This window comes from Ipomoea nil, unplaced genomic scaffold (assembly GCF_001879475.1).
Source record: "Ipomoea nil cultivar Tokyo-kokei standard unplaced genomic scaffold, Asagao_1.1 scaffold0688, whole genome shotgun sequence".
NCBI lineage: Eukaryota > Viridiplantae > Streptophyta > Magnoliopsida > Solanales > Convolvulaceae > Ipomoea > Ipomoea nil.
The window spans coordinates 7264191-7284926 of record NW_017617116.1 but is presented as its reverse complement, the minus strand read 5'-3'; the positions used below and the strand labels follow the sequence as shown (position 1 = coordinate 7284926).

Genomic DNA, 20736 nt, shown 5'->3' with positions numbered 1-20736 from the left:
CCACCCAACCCTTTATATAACAACCAGCCTTTTCTTCCAATCGCCAACTCAAGCAAGATATTTAAAGCAGACTAAGAGAGCACTCCCACCTCAGAGTATATGCTATGCATGAAACTCAGGAATTAAATCCCGCGAAACACACAGCCACAGATAGAAGCAGGACAGGCACAGAGAGCACAGAGCAGAAAGAGAAAACCCCCAGTTGGAAAGCCCCCTACGCCCTATGCCGGCAAGGCCAACTACTCAACTAGCCCAGCAGAAAACAATAAAACATGAAATAATAGTACAAGTCTAGAAATATCTCCGCTAAAGAAATAAATGAAAGATAAATAAGGAAAATAGAGACACGGCTCGCATGCCAAAAATACAAGCACGCAGGCCCACGCAAAACAGGCCAGCCAATCTCCTCTCAGCACCAGCAACGAACAGTAACCAAAACCCTAATGGGATTAGCTACTATGGGCCAGCAGCAAGCCTGACTAGGTCAACGGATTTGATAGATCCTGCCCGGCCACCGTTCAGCCCGGACTAGGGTGTCTCTTGTACCGCTAACACCTACGTTGTTGAGGCTAGGCTTGGCACAAGGTCAAACTATCATTGCCTCTAAGTAGTACTTTCCCTTCATTTCAATTTTTCTTTATAATTGCCTTTTCCATTTTCCTCACTTTCTCGTTTTCTTTTTTTTTTTTTTTCTGTTTTAAAATGTGATACAATTCATCAAGAGCAAAACCATAGTTCAAGGCGGGTCATAATCATCAAAAACCACCGATGGGATATCATCATGAACAAGCAACGCACGCACCCTTGGCGGTAAGTTTGACAAATTACGGAAAATAAACTCCCTATCCTTATCCCCAACCGAATCTGCCAATGCAGCCACCGGGAGGTTACCCTGCGGCAAACACTGAAGAACAGAAACAAATGCACAGGAACAAAGAAACCGGAGTCGTGACACTTCAGAGTCAAAGACCCATGGACTAGGTGCGGTGGGGTCTACATAACCCTTAAGCTCAGGCAATACAGACTCTAAGACCAAGGACCTAAAACCCTCGGATAAACACCATTCAAGAGAGCGGTGCATACCATGGAAAAAGTCCCGAAATCCGTCGACTACCGAAATGGCTAGGCCGTAGCAGAAACCACCCCCCCCCCCCCCATTACGTACCAAGGCGGCAGTCCCACCCAACGACTCAGAATATGAAAAATTGAGTTTTATAGAACCATCTGGAGGGGGATCCCATCTAACAGCGCGAACCACGCGTCGCGGTACAGTGGAATCTATGTAGGACAGAATGACCGGCCAATTAGGTGGAAAAATGTGTTCCTGCGGCCATCGCCTAAAGAGACATTCTGCCACCCCTTTGGCAACGCCATACACCACTCGAGGTACACTCGGCGGCCCTCTGCCATGTAAGTATGTGTTCCTGTGCTTCCATAACTCCCAAAGGATAAGATAAGGCAACCTGCAAATAACAAAAGCAACAAGACGGTTATGTGAAACCACCCGCTTCCACCCAGTCAAGAGCGTCCATAGACCCCGATGACTGAATCGCAAGCCTAGTGATCCCATAAAAAATCCCCATACAGCCCTAGCAGTGTCCCTCGCATAAAAGATGTGATCAATAGTTTCCCTAACAGGGTTATTGCAGCACCAGCATCTGGAAACAATAAGGCGCCCAAATCTAGCCATGGCATCATCAGTGGGCAAGCGACCCCTTAACACACGCCAAGCAAGAAATGACACCTTAAAGGGCAAATGCTTATGCCAACATGCACTGAAAAGAGGATCTGACTGCACCGGTTCAGGTCTGAATAAAGATTTTGCAGAGGAAAAAGAAAACAAACCGTCCGTAGCCACCCGCCAAATAGGGATGTCAGCTACTCTTTGACCCAGACGGGACATGTCAACCTCCAACCCAGGTGGCAGAAGGTCATCATACGCCGATAGGTATAACTCTCCGTCCTGAATGAAGTCAGACAATAGATCACCAGAGTACTCAACCCCCGGGAAGGGGTAAAGGCATCCTAGTGTGCCGATGCCGGACTAATTATCCCACCAGAGATTAACATCCCCGTGAGTCAGGCGCCATCCTAAGACTGCCTCTACCTCATTCCTGACGCTGAGCATTAGCTTCCAAGTGTGTGAATCGGAGGTTCGCGCTCGTTTCGCCACCGGGTGAACTCGACTGCAGTACTTAGCAGTCATGAAATTTCCCCACAGGGAATACACCTTGCGGAAATTCCACCAAAGCTTCGCACTAGATGCCCGCACCATCAAGTCAAGGTCAAGGAATCCCACTCCACCCTCTTTTTTAGGTAGGGAGAGCGTTTTCCATGAAGCCCAATTGTAGCGTGCACCTCCCGACTGCCTCCAAAAAAAGGCGGCAAAACATCGCTCCAGGTCACGAATAACCTGCTTAGGAGGGGCACAAGCTGCAAAAAGATGTAAAGGAATAGCCTGCAAAACAAAAGTAATTAAGATTGATTCCCCTCCCCCCCCCCCCCCCCCTTAGATAGTAGCCGACGCTGCCACCCAAGGCATTTGGCCTTTACCTTGTCCACCACAGATGAAAAACAAACGCACTTCTTCCTCCTCACATAAATAGGGCACCCAAGATAGGTGAAAGGGAAGGATCTATGAATGCATCTAGTGATATCCCAAATCCTACGAATCACCCGACCCGAGGTGTCAGGATGCATATAAAAAGCACTCTTAGGAAAACTGACCATTTGGCCAGAAATCCCTTCGTAATCTTTTAAAGCACGAATGACTTTGCAGATTGCCCCCTGTCTCCCAGTACTAAAAATAATAACATCGTCAGCGTAGGCTAAGTGATGAATATGAGGAGTACCAGGAGGCTGGGAGAATCTAGGGATAGCCTCGTCCTGATGGACTCGGGCGAGGAACGTAGAGAGGACTTCTGCAGCAATTATGAAAAGACTAGGGGAGAGTGGGTCTCCTTGCCTCAATCCACAGGACGAGGTAAAGAAACCCTTTTTGACCCCATTGACAATGACAGAGTACCACACATTGGAAACAGCATGATAGACCAAGTCATTCCAGACTTCAAAATAGCCCATCTTACCCTCTTTTATTTCAATACTTTTTTTTATTACTATTATTATTTAAAATAAAGTTGGTATTGTAAAGATGCATAAAATAATGATAAATTGTAATTGTGATAATATGATATGTGATCTACTTTTTTAAAGTAATAGAGTATTTCGATGAAAGATGCAGATAACCTATGTCAATTGTCCTTTGCTTATTTAAAAATTTCATGCACACGGTAAATTTATGCATGGATGCATTCAAACAGTGTAATAAGATTTGTAATTGAGTCCGCATGGGCATATCTCAATCGGTCTGAAATTTGTTACAAGAGATCAATGGTCAATTGAGTCTCACCCGCGACAGTGTAGGAGCAACATCTTAAAATGAGGGGGGAGGGGGGAGGGGGGGGGGGGTTCTTGTGCAAAGTGAGCAAAAGTCTAGTCTCTGTTGATTCGTTGAATCACCATGATTTACTTCGCCACAATCCTGCCAGGCATGGGGTGACCGAATCCACCTTTCGTTGCAAGAATTTGTTGGTCGTCGCTTGGGTCGACCGAGTTCAGCCTCTACTCAATTCGAGACATGGCGTTCGGGCTTACCAAGGAGGGATTTGGTTAAATGGTTAATGTCCATCTACTTATCACCAATTGGTTTCAAGAAAGAATGTCAACCAGATAACCATGATGAGTGACCAACTGGGAAGCAAACATAATGCAACGTTGAGAACCATCAATTGGCATTAGAGCCGAGGTCATGGTTTTGAATCAATGCTATGGAGTATCAGAGTCTAGTCCTGGATGGGATCAAGCATGCTGCTGGGAGAGGGATTGTTGAGCGTCGGTCGGGTTAGGCCGAGTTGCTCGATTCGAGACCCATGCTGCTGGGAGATGGATTGTTGAGTGTCGGCTGGGTCAGACCGAGTTCAACCCCTGCTCGATTCGAGACCTAATAGGAAGTAAGTATAGTGTAGCTTTGAGATCCATCAAAATTGTAATCGAAATTAAAGCTATGGTGTCAAGCGTCTGATCCTAAGAATTTGTATCAGAACTAGTTTTGGTATATATCATTGAAAACATGTTGAGCAATTGATGACAGATGCATCCTGTCGTGGAAACATTCAAAATATGGTGCTAATAGCTACGCAATTATATAAAATAAAGTTTGATATGATCTTATAAGAAGAATATGCATTATTTCAACCCTTCCAGCAAGGGATAAGGCGGTTTAGGAAAATGATAGTTGGATTCAGTGAGTAAAATTCTCAACACATATTTTGATTTTACTAGAAAAAAAAATGAATAGAATTGAAAAGAATAAAAATTATGGTTTCTTCTTCTTCTTTTTTTTTTTTTTTTTTTTTTTGAAAGAATCAAAAATTTTTAAAGAAACTTCCAAATAGCATTCAATCCATTCCTTTCAGGGCAACATCCGCGACAACAACAGGTGACAAGAATGGGATAATAGACAGAGTAATTGAATGGCTCACATTTTTTTAGTTACATTACGTTATATTCTGAGCATGTCATAACTATATGAGGCAATTTTAAATCATACCATACTCAGACTAATTTCCATGCTCGTCGAACGAATCTAATTAAGAGATAAAATATTAACTAAATTCATTTTTCTATATAAAAAATGGTTTGAATTCCCGACCTCTAAAAAAACATTTTTTTTTTATTTACGTACGAGGACAGGTTTCATAAATTTTCGGCCAATATAATACACGGTGTGTAATTTTTGCACGTGGAAAGTAGGTTTCTTGGACCACTCTTCTTGGAAGGGACAAGATCATTTGCATCACAACAATGGGCAATGACATTTTTATTTAATACATGGGCAATGACATTTTTATTTTTTCATGTATTTTTTTCTCCCTTATATTTGATTCCATTGTTTAAAAGTAGAAAAGTAAAATGTTAATAAATTCTGTGATTACTAAAGGGTTTTGATTCCAATTATAGGCACCAGATACTGGTCCTCCCACTTAATGGGCCATTGAGACAGCGTGATTTACATCTCCACGCACTATCATGTCGAGCATGGGTGTAAGGTCTTGGAGCTAGGAAATTTCATCTTTTTTGGACAAGTATATATATTTAATTAGGTTCTAAATTTAATGCATTATGAATTATGAAATTTTTTCTCATTTTTTATTTCTTTTAAATGTTCAAAGGCCACCTAAATATTGTATCATTTAATTTGTAGCTACATATATACAAGGGCATTGAATGTACTGAGCAATTCAAATTAGAATAATATTTCATTTTAGAACTTGGTTGATTTAATTTTGAAGCTAGAGTCATGGCGTGGAAGGATAAACCTTATCCCTTGCTGGAAGAGTACATGATCCTTAAGAATGTACTATATCATTTTTTTCACGTGAAAAAAATTAGTTGGACAAATATCTATGAACCCTATATTCTGTTGACAAGGAAATTTTGACAGAATTAAATAAACTATTGGACCACATTTTAATTAAGTTATTTAAGTATGTACATCAATTAATTAAATTAATTTAGGCTATGTTATTTGTCAAATTAACTTAATTATTTTATAAAGATTTAGTCAAATTATATATTTTAAATATTATAGTTTTATTATATTATAATTTAAATAATTATAGTCCCGGCCCGCTAAGCCCAGCCTGCCAAAATACGGGGCATAAAATTCAAAGCCCGACCTGCCTTTTTGCCGAGGCGAGACGAGCTAACCCCGTTTTGACGGCTCCAGTGATAAGTAAAAGAAGATGATAATGAATGTAATCATAGTAATGAATAAATATGTAAGTAGATAATGGTGAGAATGTAGCTATAGTGACATATAGCTAAATAGAGGATAGATGATTATATTTTTCATTTAAAAATAGTTTTTAATAATTTATGAAAAATTATTTCATGTTTTCTTTTTTTTTCTTTTTTTTAAAGGATTTATTTCATGTTTTCAAAATGAAAAATTGTGTTAATAAACAAGTTTTCTGTTTTTGTTTCTAATTTTCACAACTCTATGTTCATAATTTTTGAACTACATATTCATAATTATGAACAGTTTTGGAAGCGTGTCCACCTTGCAAGGTAGACACGGTTCCATAGCATAATTTGCCATTTCTATAGGTGTGGGCTTTGCAGATGCATATATGAAGTTTTTCCATGGATGAGAGTTGATAGTTACTGGAACATGCATCTTGAGCCCAAAGATTTCAATAAACAAGCTAGCAGTGTTAGTTTCATATATGGGCTGGCTGGGTAACTTGTTCTTCATTGATTGTTTGATTTTATGGGCTCTCCTTGATGCTGTTATGTGAGCTTCATTCAACTTCTCATCTTATAAATTTTGTATTCAACTGATAGCAGGTTAGTTATTGACTACCTATGTTCGTTTATGTTTTCGTAGTCATTTACCGATTATGGTGATAAGGCGGGATTTACCAGTACAAGTCCTCAAGTTACATATTCTTCTTCAATGAGTCACATTACTCTTTAATAAGGTAATATACTTTTTCAAACATTTTCAACACAGAATCTAAGTCCGATCCCCACCATTGAAGTTCGAATTTATGACTACCCATTTAGAATGGTAACCGAGACGCATCACAGTACAAGGTAGTTGAGAAGTAGTAATCATATCAGTATAGTTAATTGGTTGTAATTGTACAAATATTTTGTGATAGAAAAACGTTCCATATTGTATCATGGACTTAAGTTCATTATAATAAAAATGTAGATTCATTGCATATTCATTAACGGGCCGTTTGTTTGGAGGGAATCAGGGACGGAGTCAGGAATTTTGTTGAGAGGGGGCGAAGAAGTAGGGACAGATCCAACAATTTTTTCAAGCGAAAACGAAACATTAAAATAAAAGAGATAATTTAAAAAAAAAAAAAATATATATATATATATATATATATATATATATATATATATACACACACATTACCCAAGAAATATAGGTGTTGGTTTTAGGATTTTTGGGCCCAGGGAGGTCCAACACAACCTTAGTCGGTGGATTCACCTTTCACATGCGGCTTACAGAAAAATAAGTAGAACAAATATAACTCAATGCTTTTTGTACGTGGAAACCGAAAGGAAAACCACGGGCCTTTTTGGGCAGTGCCAAGCCTAACTCCACTATGTATTTTGTAGGTGTCTTCGTACATATTGTAAAGCTATTTTGTACATGTAATATGGAAATATTGTGTAGGGAGAGAGATATACTTTGTATATAGGGAGGGAGTATTCTTCTTGATCTTCTTTGTTGAAAAGAGTGTGTATGATGATGCCTTCTTGTTGAGATGAGGGATGACGGAGTCTTCTCCCCTTGGAAGAGTGATGAGTCTTCTCATGTGTGTAGATAAGTGTTTGGAGTCTTCTTGAGAGAGTTTTTGTGGAAGAGTGACATGTGGTCTTCTTCTAGTGTGTAGGAAGAGTGCTTAGGAGAGTCCTCCATGTGTGTATGGATGAATCTCGGGCCCCTCCTTGTACTCTTCTTCTCCTTTTTATAGCTAGCTACTCCAAAAGTGTCCGTTGGGGAGTCATTAGTAGGCTTTATGGGTAGTAAATGGGGTAACAAATGGTAGGTTATGATGAGGTAAGTAAATATGTGCTTTAATAGGACTTTAAGGTAGATAATTAGGAGTTTAATAGGGGCTAACGGCTAGTTTTAGGTCGACCTTCTACCCGTGCCGATCCCACACTCGCGCCGACTCCCGGGTCGAGCCTACTCCTCGGTTTGGCTCGTATCTCTTTTGGGCTCACTCCATTTTCCTCTTGGGCTTCTCTTCTTCTTCTGGGCTTTGATCTCTTTTCTTCCTGGGCCCCGAGCCCATGGGGTTCACACCCCATCAATAGGTATAAATATTGTTAGATATGGGCGAAAAATAAAACACATCGAAATTTTATTAAAAATATTCATAACAAAATATGAAACATAATTAATTTGATAAAATAATTTTTGTGTGTGTGTATTTTATTAAATATTAAAAAAGTTATTAACAATGTGATTGTGTTGAAGCCAAGAGAAACTGTAAAATTGTGTTAATACCAACAAAGGATTCAAACTTTGGACCTTCACTATAACCAAACATATGTTTTGCCAACTAATCTATGACACTTCTTATTAACATTTATATGTTTTTTTATACTAATACTAAAACTTGTACTATATATACATATATACATACCCCCCCCCCCACCCCCCTTCCCCTTTAGCTCCGTCTACGGAGGGAATTACAACTCCATTTCCACCTCTACATAATTCCAAAGGCAATCAAATTCATTTGTTTAATTGGTTGGAGAAAATTGCAATTCCGTGGAATTAAAATTCCCTCATTTTCAAGGAATTATAATCACATGTCCCCCTTTCAATTCCATGGATTTTAGGAAGAAAAAATATATTATTATTATTATTATTATTATTAAGTATGGACATTTTGGACTTTATACTATTTATTCCATTTCAATTCTCATATATACCTTGGAATTAAAATTCCTAGTAATTCTATTCATGCAAATCAAACACGAAATTTTAAATTACCACTTTAATCCCACATTATTCTTCTACCATTGAATTGCAATTCATTTCCCACTTAATTCTCTCACTCCAACCAAACACTCCGTAATTGTAAAAAGTGGTCCCCAATTTTTTTCCCTTATAAAAGGGGAGTGTCCAACTGTCCATCATGTAAATTAAAATAACTATTTAAACTTATAGACAAGTGTAATTTTGTGAAGTATTAATAAGAATCAAACTGGTGATTTCACCAAATGCTCCACACACTTACTCGCCATATAATTTATTATTCAACATCTGCTCACTCCAGAACCTTGAAACAATCAAGGTCAACAACACAACAGTTATTCAAACCATTTGGAAACCCAACACACAACTCTAATGATTTCCAATGGACAAAGCTAGACAACATTATTGCAGGAGAGACGATGCACTTATATAGATGTGACATAAACACCAATAGCATCAACATAGTCGCCGGCACGGCCATGGAATCCAACAATCTTGCCGTCCTGCACCGCAAACGAGAACGGCGTCCCGTCGTTAGTCCCATGTGGTCCACGTGTAGTCACATTGGTCTCGAACTTGATCGACCTTAAAACCGTCAGGCCATGGTAATTCCCATATGTTCCACTCACACCCCTCAAGTACTCTGATGGACCGTTGATATTCACCTATAATAACAAGTGTATATATATAAATGGAAGAAACTAATTAAGCTGTTTACCTCCTTATAATCTTTTGTGACTAAGATTATCATAAAGACAGGTTTTACCTAGTACACATTATGAATTGAAAATGTATTAACCTGGATGGTTTTACTGCCACCGGGGCCTCCTAATTTGATCGGAGCCTCCACCCGGCCGTCGGCGCTCACGCCGGTGAAAGTTATGGAGTCGATGACCGTACCATGAATAATAGTTATCTGTTTGATGAGCCCTTTAGGCTTGAAATCCCATTTACTTCCACCGGGACCTCCCCAAGCTCCAACCAGTATTTCTTTAGGAATTTGAATTCCAGATCCAAAATCTACCACAATACATTTACACTTTAGCATGTTAATTAGCTACATGCACTACTGGAAATTATGGAATTTCTGACCACCATCTTAAATCTGTTGTGTTTTGGGAGTGTTTCGGATATAGTATTTAATGGAGGGTTATTTGTTTAATTTCTGTGACGTGTGTATAGACACACTGCCTTAAAAGCTAATTCCGGAGACCGTGCGAGTCTTTTATATCCGGGGCTTTCGACCAGCAAACACAGAGGATACTCACGTATAGGTTGCACAGAGTATACGTATTAGCGCAGTTGCTGAATGCATTTGCGGTATGGGAAGGCTGGGCAGTTATTATAAACTAGTATAAATACCCAGCCTTCCCATACCGCAAATGCATTCAGCAACTGCACTAATACATATACTCTGTGCAACCTATACGTGAGTATCCTCTGTCTCTGTGTTTGTTGGTGGAAAGCCCCGGATATAAAAGACTCGCACGGTCTCCGGAATTAGTTTTTAAGGCAGTGTGTCTATACACACGTCACAGAAATTAAACAAATAACCCTCCATTAAATACTATATCCGAAACACTCCCAAAACACAACAGTAAATCAAGTTGAAAGCAAAAAGTGGTCGAAAATAGCAACAGAGGTTTTTCCCGACACTAAAAGTGGTCGGAACAAAGCTTTCGACTTGATTTAAGATCACTTTCAGGTGGTCAGAAATTTCATAATTTCCAGTAGTGATGCTTGCCCAAACTTAAAGAAATCAAGATGGATAAATTATGAACCTGGGGCCGGGGTGGTGTTTGCAGAATCCGATGAGGGAGCTTGACAAGTGAGGAAAGGTTGGATTTTTGCCCGGAGGCTGGCGAAACGGGCGTTGAGGTTGGCGAAGTCCCTGGACTTGTTAGAGTGGCCGCCGCCGCCGCCGTAGTTTAGTTCTTGAGCGCACACGGCGAGGCGCTCGATGGCGGAGGACCAGATGTCGGTTCTCACCCGGCCTTGCGCCGTTTTCTCGCCGTCGACCAGGAAACACTGCATCCATGTTAGCTCAGTCACCAGCTCCTCGACGTGTTCGTCGGCTCCGCACTGAGTTTCGGAAAGGGCGTCGTTGAACTTCGACAGCGCCACGGAAACGGCGGGAATGGCCATTGTTTTTTGGTTGGTAATATAAGCAAAAGGGAAGAAGGAGAGATCAGAGTTGTGAAGAGGAGAATGATTTTGGTATGTAGATGGTGTAGGAATAGATTTCATTCCCCTTTTATAGAGGAAGAAGGAAAACTTGGGTTTTAATTGGTCGATAGTTATTGGTAATCACAATATTACAAGTTTATCATGCAGATATAGATAATCAAACTTCATCCAAAGCTCATCTTTGAATAAATTTGGGAACAATGACCCGATGCTCTTTGTGTGCAATAAGCAAAGGTTAGTCTCTGTGTTCGATAAGTTGAATTACCATGATTTACATCCTCCCATATGTTCTATTGGACCGAAGCGTGAAGGCCTTCGGGTTGGAGAATGTGGATTCAACCTTTCTGGAACAATATCTTTAAATAGCATTTGTGGATTTTCCTGTCAATCAAATAAAAAGGAAAATTTACTCTATTGTATTTAATTCAATTTTCATTTTTCTTCCTAATTTGAAATTGTCAACTTTTCCAATTATAATTGGTGGGACTCGAAGAGTGGTAGGAATTTTATTATGATTAATACATTAAATTGTTTTTGAGTGACGATAAAAACTTGTACTAATTAAATCATGCTCTTGACAAATTCATTACATAAAATTTTACGAGTGCAATTTACCTCTCATATTATTAATTTTTGGGTTCATATAAACTCATTGATTACCAAATAAATCGGCAATTAATTAGAGTTAGTACATCTTTCTAAAATTTGTATGACAAGGCAGGTGATGGTGTTTGTGAATATCATTATTAAAGTGTGGCATTCATGCATGCATGAATAATTTCTATTCACCTAGTAAGCAAAAGTCTAGCCTCTATGTTCAGCTGAGTTACCATGATTTACATTTTCCTAGATGTTTTGTCAGAACGGGACGTGGGGCCCTTGTGGTGTGAAATTCAACCTCTTTAGAAAGAATGTATATTTTCTATTGTCTACCTCACATTCAATAACTCCTCCCGGCTCAAACCCCCACCCCCCGCCCCCCCCCCCCTCCCATTCTCCCAATCCACCCCCATGCTAAAGTAGAGTTCACCAAACACAATTGACCCTATTTAGTAAATGACTGTTAACTGATTGAGTTCATTAGAGTGTATAACTAGTTAATAACATTAGCTTATTGTAGAAAGGTCTTTGAATTGGTAAATTAGATTGTAGCAGATAGCTGTTTTGTATAATTTCTTTTCTCAAAAAGCTAATTGAAAAAGTTGCTTTGAGTGGCTTTTTGAATTTTAATATTTTGGAATTAAAAAAACTAATTAACCAATCACTTATATTGATTTTTTAACCAAGTCAAGGAGCTAATTATCATCTTTTAGGCAACTTTATCAGAGTTTATTCTTCTTCTTCATTTTTACTGTCCTTTTTTTTTATATATAAAAAGAAAAACATGGAAGAGTGAAGGTACCATGCGCCAACCTGTGCATGTTCTCCCTTTTCTTGCATTCACACGTCAACAAAAATTTCTGTGGAGTTCAGAAAGGCTGTGGGAGATAAGGCTGCATGCATGTAGTCAAAAGGAGAATTGATTGAATTAAGTACAATACTAATTTATCATTTAGGAGGTTAAAGAAATAACAAATCAATTTATTAATGTTTGCTTTTTACATTATGTTAAATGGGTAAATGGCGCATCTTAAGTGTTACAAAGACACACTTTATTAAGTGTTAAAATGGTGTACCTTAAGTTTTAACATCGCGTACTTTTCGTTTTTAAAATGACACACCTTAAGTGTAGAACTTATGCACCTTTAAGTGGATAACTGACGTACCTTAAATATTAAAATGGCACACTTTAAGTGTTAAAGACACATTTTAAACTTTGAAACAACGCACACTTTAAGTTTCAACAAAAAACGCACATTAAATTAAAATGGTACACCTTAAATATTAACACGACGCACCTTAAGTATGACACTTTTAGTCCATCCGTTATGGCCATTAAATAAATTTATTACTCCCTCAGTTATTTGCAATACAGATTTAATTTAATCCTTTAGATATTAATAAAGTGACATATTGGTGGTAGATTTGGTCTCTTGATTTAATCATTGAGAGACGAAAATCCACTATTTGATAATAATTGAGAAACTAAACCTAAAGATCAAATAATTGAATTGAAAATCTAAATCTACACCCCAGTTACAACTAAGACTAAAAATGTTATCGGATAACCCCCAATCAAGTTAGTTACTTAGTTAGACAATTGATTTGATAACAACAAGGTTTTAAATTCAATTTTTTATAAGAACAATCTTAGTCTTCTCAATTTGAACTGATCAGCTATATATGAGTAATCTAGGATTCTTTCAGATAACCGATGTGAGCTAAAAATGTCATCTACCCATAGTTATATATGTGCATCCAAACAAAATTTATGATCCTGCAGCTAAGCAGGTTGTGTCTATATATATATGGGTGTTGCTATTTGCACCACCCATTGACTAAAATGAGGTATAAAGCACTTTGAAAATGTAAAAAGGTAGTAAATATGGGTGGTGCAAATAGCCTAATGGGTGGTCAAAATGCTATTTGCACCACCCTATTAAATTTACAATTATGAGGTCAAAATGTAATTTAAAAAAAAAAAAAAAAAAAAAAAAAAAACGGAGCAGCCAGCAGCCATTTTTTTTTTTTTTCTGCCTCCTTGCCTTCCTGGTCCATTTTTTTTGTTTTTCGATATATGTTTATTTTAAATTTATGATTTCAATAGATAGTTTTTTGAACTTGATAATTTTAATACATATATTTTGTAAATTTACAATTTCAATTCATATTTTTTAGTTAATATTGTTGTTAGTGAAATGAAATTACGTGTAGAATGAATGGCAAGGAATCCAAAAGACTTAAATGACTCTATATATATGTGGTGTGTGTGTGTGATGTACATGTCATACAATCAAAATCAAAATCAAAATTCGTGTGTGTGTGATGGACGGTTGGATAGATAATTTGTTTAGCTACAACGATCAAAATCAAAGCCAATTTCTTAGTTACAATGGTCCAAATCAAAATCAACAACATTACGAGGTATTTTAATTTTTTTTTTATTTGAATTGTTACTGAAATGTTACAATTGAACTTATGTATATTTGTTCATTGCTTTTATATATTATTTAAAAATTTAAGTTCATTGCTTTCATATATTATTTAGAAATTTAAGTTCATTGCTTTCATATATGTTCATTAATTTCATATATATATATATATATATATATATATATATATATATATATATATATATAGATATATGTGTGTGTGTGTGAACTTAGTAAATTGAATATTACGTATTATTTATATATTCATTGCTTTTATATATTATTTAGAAATTTAGATATGTATATTTATTTTTGATTAGAAATTCATTGCTTTAATATATCAATATTGAATATATTATTTTGTCTTTATATATTAAGAGTTGTTATTTGTTTGTTTGTTCAGGACGAAAATGCAATCGAAATTTATGATGACAATAGAACTAAAGATGATGATCAAGTGAACCTAAATCTCGAGGTTGCATGCGAATTGTCTACAGAAACGGTAAACAAAATTCATACGCATACTTATTATTATTGTAAGCATGTAATTATTAATATTATTATTATTATTATTATTATTATTATTATTATTAATTAGTACGTATACTTAATTTCTGTTTTTGTTTTTGTTTGTTTGTTTTTTTTTAATTTGTTGGTATACATGCATGTAATTATTATTATGATTATTAATTAGTACGTATACTTATGATTATAATTAATTAATTAGGTATTTTTATTATTGATACAAATAATTTTTTTATTAGGCATTCATGTCTCGCGAAGATTTAATTGAATGGGTTCAAAGTAGAGGTCGGGATCTCGGTTATGTTATTGTGATTAAAAGGTCCCGGAATAAAAGTCCTACAGTTATATTTCAGTGTGACCGTGGTGGTACTTACGTGCCAAAAAAAATCTCATCTAAAAACACGGGTACAAGAAAAATTGATTGTCCATTCCAATTGGAGGGGAAATACATACGTGTTGATGGTTGCTGGAGGGTTAGGGTAATATGCGGAGTCCATAATCATGAGCCTGCATTGCACCTTGAAGGTCACCCTTATGCAAGGCGATTATCAGGAAATGAAGTCGAATTGGTGGAAAATTTGTCAGCGATGCATGTGAAACCACGAGATATTTTAACGTCGGTGAAGATGCAAAATCCGGATAATGTTTCCATCACAAAAACCATTGTTATGTAAAAAAGACATAACAACTTGCATTTGAGTTTTACCTGCATTATCCATCATCCGGAATTTAACTGTGGTAAGCCTATCCCACTTGATTCGATTGATATCTTTTGGAGGAAGCTCGACTTATCATCTTCCATCTCTCTAACCAATGAAGATTTTGGTGTTGAGCATGAGCTTCATATGTTTAAGGATCAGTTCAAGAAACAATCAAGAACTGGTAAATTCAACATATTGAGAAAGTTGAGGGAGTTGATCGCGCCATCTACAACTTCGATCCGTGAGCCACCCGTGCAAATAAATGTTCGTGGGCGTCCCACTTCAAAAAACAAATCTTTCATAAGAACTCTATCTCTCAGAAAAACTAAAGCCGAGCCAAATAATATTCAATTTCAAGAACAAGCTCGGAATAGTTGTTCAGCTGCACCAACTTCAGGTGATAGACACTTTTACCATCCATATATGCTTCAACTTCCGGTTATATTCCATCCTTTTATCATGCAAGTGCAAGATGTGAAATCTGACGGAAACTGTGGATTTCGAGCCGTAGCTCTCTGTCTCGGTTTTAAGGAGGACGAATGGTTCAAAATTCGATCCAATTTAATCGAAGAACTAGAGTCTCACACAATGGAATATACCGATATGTTTGGAACTCAAGGATGGTATAATGCCTATAACATGTTGAATTTTTTTGCACAAGATCGGTGTGCACCAGTTGAGCACTGGATGACTATGCCGGAGATGGGTGTACTAATTGCTTCCCGATACAATGTGATACTACATGTTTTGAGTATGGCCGGCAGTACAACATATTTACCACTTCGATCTAGCCCACCACCTTGGTACGAGCATGTAGCAATAACCCTTGGTTATGTTAATAATAACCATTATGTCAAGGTAACATTGACAGGAGGGTACCCAATGCCTACAATTGCTCCACAATGGGCTTATTTTAGATATGATTGTGCAAATGCATGGATGACTCCATATATGAATAGGATTGAAAGTTACAATGAGCATGTACGCTCTAATTATACTCGGGAAAATGTTATATTAGATTGAAATTGAATGAATTTATTTTTTATTTTATTTTTATTGTGAAGTTAATATATTTTTACAATTTTTAGCGATTCAAATTTTATTTATTATATCTCTATAAAAAAAGATAAAATAATGAATACAACAAATTTAAGTTATAAAAAATATTAAAATAACAAAATTAATCATTATTTTGAATTTAAAAATTAAACCATAAACAAAAACAAGTATTGAAAATAGAAAGTTAAAAAAATTATATTGAACAAAAAAAACAAGTATTGAAAATAAAATTTAAAAACATATGTATTGAAAATAAAAATTTTAAAAATAATTACACAAATAATTAAAAAAAAAAAAAAAAAAAGTCGATCATTTTTTTTTTAATGTTTATTGTTAAAAAATAATAAATAATAAATGTTACCACCTACTTTGACTACATTTATTTGCACCACCTACTTTGGTATTTGCACCATCTATTTGACCTATTAAATAGGTGGGTGCAAATAGAACTTCCCATATATATATACTAGACTCCAATTCACACGTACTCATGTCATAATTGTGTGTCCATCCGACCATCCAAGACTCCCACAACACATTCACACTCACTGGCACATTCATACATATATAAATGTGTCCAAACAGAAATTAATGTAATCCTGAAAATAAGTGTTGCTTCACTCAAGTGCACAGCATATAAGTGCTTTTGGCATGGTGGAATAACCAATAATGAATGTGCAACTTTAATTTAATTTATTTTTATATATTTGCGTAGCAGTTAATATCATGTTTTGATGACAGGACATTGGATTCGGCTTAATTAGTATAAATAAATTTTGTTTATCATCAATTTGTGGCCTGGTCCAAGTGGAATGAGCCTAATCTCTATTAAATACTGCTTCAAATTTGAGTATTATAAAAGAATTAAGATCATATCAGAAACAATTGAAGGATAATTCTAAGTTTACATGCCCCTTTATGTGTAAATATCTTTTGCTTACTTCTTGTTTATACTTTGTTCTAATACGTACCAAACTAAAAGATATATTATATCTTAACTAAAAGTTTAAATAGCAAATGAAACTATACATTTATTATTTATATATGTTATGTTCAATATAAACAAAGGGAGCATTTGACAATAACTCAAGTAATATAATCCAATAAAAAAACAATAATATAATCCTGCAAAACCTTGCCTAGTTTCAATTATAATAGTCCAATAAACCCATTCACATTCACAATAGTCTGAAACTCTAGACACATCCATGTTGATGAAAGCCATGCATGGCAGTCCTTAGATGTAAATTTAATTTAATGGTTTCTATATATAGTTCTGCAGATGCATATATATTTGAAGTTTTTCCATGGATGAGAGTTGATAGTTAGTGGAGCATACATGCACCTTGAGCCCAAAGATTTTAATAAACAAGCTAGCAGTGTTAGTTTCATATATGGGCTGGCTGGGTAGCTTATTTTATGTCAATGGTTGTTTATGGGCTCTCCTTGATGCTATTAGTTATGTGAGCTGGCTCAAAGGGAATCGTCACTTGTGAAAATCAAAATCGAGTTATTCCGAAATTCTCTCCTACAAGAGAGCTCATTTGCCACTTGAACTACCCTGTTAGGTTGTCAGTTATTTTTTTTTTAAAAAAATAAAGAAGCTAATTCATTAATAATATGCTGAAACGTTTACTATAAAGATCGATGGAATGATCAAACATTCCTTACAGTCAGACATAGAAACAACTTCCCTAGCAATGCTACAGAAAATTTGATTCGCAGACTGTTTTACAAATTTGAAGCTTCAATTCTTTGGAGGAACTTAAAGCTTTTTTAATGATTTGGTCAAACGTACCCAAGACTGACACTGGTTGAATAGTCTTGCACACCACCTGATGAGTACCTATTTTCATTCTGTTATCCTGACAATATCTCCATTGTGCTGAGCTGCATATCATAGTTCAGATGAGTCTCTTTTTCATTGTCATGTTTGTCACACAGGATGAGATTCACATACGCCATGACCAGTTTTGTCGTTTCACGCTTTATGAAAAAGAACTCGCCAAGTAAACTAGAGAAATAAACTCGTCAAAACAACGAGATGAAAAACAGAAACTGCAAACAAAATTAAACCAGTAAAACAAAGCAAAGGGAAACAACAATGCGAAAATAAGGGAGTAACAACCGGTAACACTGGAAATGGAGGGGTGGGACAAGGCGTAACTGGTGGGGAATGCGGAGAATGAAAGAGAAGACAATAAAGGCGAACGCTATCTGCGGTGAAGATGGCGGCATGGGAAGACGATCGGACACCGCCTCCGATCCGCTTACTTCACGGAGAAAATTTGAGATTGTAATTCCACAAATATTTTGTGATAGGAAAACATTCCATATTGTATCATGGACTTAAGTTCATTATAATAACATGTATATTCATTACCTATTCATTAATCGTAGAAAATTTCCCTTTTAAATGGGGAGTGTTCATCGTGTAAAATAACTGTTTGAACTTATAGACAAGTGTAATTTCGTGAAGTATTAATAATAATCAAACTCGTGATTTCACCTCATGTTCCACACACTTAGTCGCCAGATAATTTATTATTCAACATCTGCTCACTCCAAGAACCATGAAACAAGCAAGGTCAACAACACAACTAACAGTTATTCAAACCATTTGGAAAACCAAACACACAACTCTAAGGATTTCCAATGGACCAAACTAGACAACATTATTGCATGAGAGACGATGCACTTATATAGATGTGACATAAACACCAATAGCATCAACAAAGTCGCCGGCACGGCCGTGGAATCCGACAATCTTGCCGTCCTGCACCACAAACGAGAACGGCGTCCCGTCGGTAGACCCGTATGGTCCATGTGTAGTCACATTGGTTTCGAACTTGATCGACCTTATAACCGTCAGGCCATGGTGATTCCCATATGTTCCACTCACACCCCTCAGGTACTCCGATGCACCGTTGATATTCACCTGTAATAACAACAAGTGTATATATATAAATGGAAGAAACTAAGGTCTTTTGTGGTTAACGTCACAAGACAGGTTTTATCCAATATGCACTATGACACTACTGGAAATTATGAAATTTCCGACCACCTGAAAATGATGCTATTTCCGACTACTTTTTGTTTTTGAATTGATTTAAGATTATTTTCAGGTGGTCGGAAATTTCATCATTTCCAGTGAATTGAAATATATTAACCTGGAAGGTTTTACTGCCACCGGGGCCACCTAATTTGATCGGAGAATCCACCCGGCCGTCGGCGCTCACGCCGGTGAAAGTTATGGAGTCGATGACGGTACCATGAATAATAGTTATCTGTTTGATGAGCCCTTTAGGCTTGAAATCCCATTTATTTCCACCGGGACCTCCCCATGCTCCGACCAGTATTTCTTTAGGAATTTGAATCCCAGGTCCAAAATCTGCCACACATTTACACTTTATCATGTTAATTAGCTAATTAGCTACATGCCCAAACTTAAAGAAATCAAGATGGATAAGTTATGAACCTGGGGGGGTGTTTGCAGAACCCGATGAGGGAGCTTGACAAGTGAGGAAAGGTTGGATTTTTGCCCGGAGGCTGGCGAAACGGGCGTTGAGGTTGGCGAAGTCCCTGGACTTGTTAGAGTGGCCGCCGCCGTAGCCGTAGTTTAGTTCTTGAGCGCACACGGCGAGGCGCTCGATGGCGGAGGACCAGATGTCGGTTCTCACCCGGCCTTGCGCCGTTTTCTCGCCGTCGACCAGGAAACACTGCATCCATGTTAGCTCCGTCACCAGCTCCTCGACGTGTTCGTCGGCTCCGCACTGAGTTTCGGAAAGAGCGTCGTTGAACTTCGACAGCGCCACGGAAACGGCGGGAATGGCCATTGTTTTTTGGTTGAAGAAGGAGAGATCAGAGTTGTGAAGAGAAGGGTTTTGGTAGATGGTGTAGGAACAGATTTCATTCCCCTTTTATATATAGAGGAAGAAGGAAAACTTGGTAGCCAGCCTAATTGGTCGATAATTGGTTTGGTAATCATAATATTATAAGTTTGTCATGTAAACATAGATAATCAAACTTCATCCAAAGTATATCATATACTAGGTATATCTTTGAATAGCATTTATGGACTTTGTCCACACGGACTTAGATCACTGGTTCAGTAGGTCTTATTTGAGATAAGGTACCAATGTTATTACTCAACAGCCGAGTATAGAGATTATGCCCAATGTAAATTGATATGGACAAATCTATTGTGCCCACTGGCATTTGACCATATCTACCAGACTGTGGGACTCCATTTTCTTTAATTTTCTTCCTAACTTGATATTTTTTACTTTTCTAATAATCATTGATGGGACTCGAAACGTTATAGGAATTTTATTATGATTTATACATTAAATTGTTTTTTAGTGATGATAAAACCTTACAGTAATTAATTAAATCATACTCTTAATCTTATTAGTATAATTTACCTCTCATATTATTAACTTTTGGGTTGATAAACTCATTGATTACCAAATAAATGGGCATTTAATTAGAGTTAGTACATCTTACTGCAATTTGTATGACAAGGCAGGTGGCCTGGCACACAATTATGGTGTTTGTGAATATCATTAAAGTGTGGCATCATGATGCATGTATAATTTCTATTTTTTTTTTTTTTGGAACCAAATATAATTTCTATTGTCTACCTCACATAATTCACACT

At 36.9% G+C, this 20736-nt stretch overlaps 2 protein-coding genes and 1 long non-coding RNA gene across 4 annotated transcripts; 1 reads left to right on the top strand and 2 right to left on the bottom strand.

Annotated features, from left to right (window-relative positions):
• The first annotated feature begins 5787 nt into the window (after window positions 1-5787).
• Window positions 5788-19042, top strand: LOC109175650. The gene is made up of 3 exons (XR_002053299.1): window positions 5788-5862; window positions 11481-11488; window positions 19031-19042. It is a non-coding gene; the product is annotated as an uncharacterized LOC109175650 (long non-coding RNA).
• Window positions 8831-10800, bottom strand: LOC109175647 (jacalin-related lectin 19-like). 2 transcript variants are annotated; one of them, XM_019324958.1, is made up of 3 exons: window positions 10362-10800; window positions 9372-9594; window positions 8831-9237 (listed from the first exon to the last, which is right to left on the bottom strand). In XM_019324958.1, the coding sequence occupies exons 1-3, from the start codon at window positions 10715-10717 to the stop codon at window positions 8998-9000; spliced, it is 819 nt and encodes a 272-aa protein (XP_019180503.1). In that variant the 5' UTR covers window positions 10718-10800; the 3' UTR covers window positions 8831-8997. The 2 variants fall into 2 exon arrangements, with proteins under 2 accessions (XP_019180503.1, XP_019180502.1); XM_019324957.1 differs by having other exon boundaries at window positions 9372-9592; window positions 10354-10799.
• Window positions 18553-19988, bottom strand: LOC109175649 (jacalin-related lectin 19-like). Its single transcript, XM_019324959.1, has 3 exons — window positions 19555-19988; window positions 19247-19467; window positions 18553-19014 (listed from the first exon to the last, which is right to left on the bottom strand). Exons 1-3 carry the CDS (start codon window positions 19910-19912, stop codon window positions 18775-18777), a joined length of 819 nt encoding a protein of 272 aa, XP_019180504.1. The 5' UTR covers window positions 19913-19988; the 3' UTR covers window positions 18553-18774.
• Window positions 19989-20736: the final 748 nt, after the last annotated feature.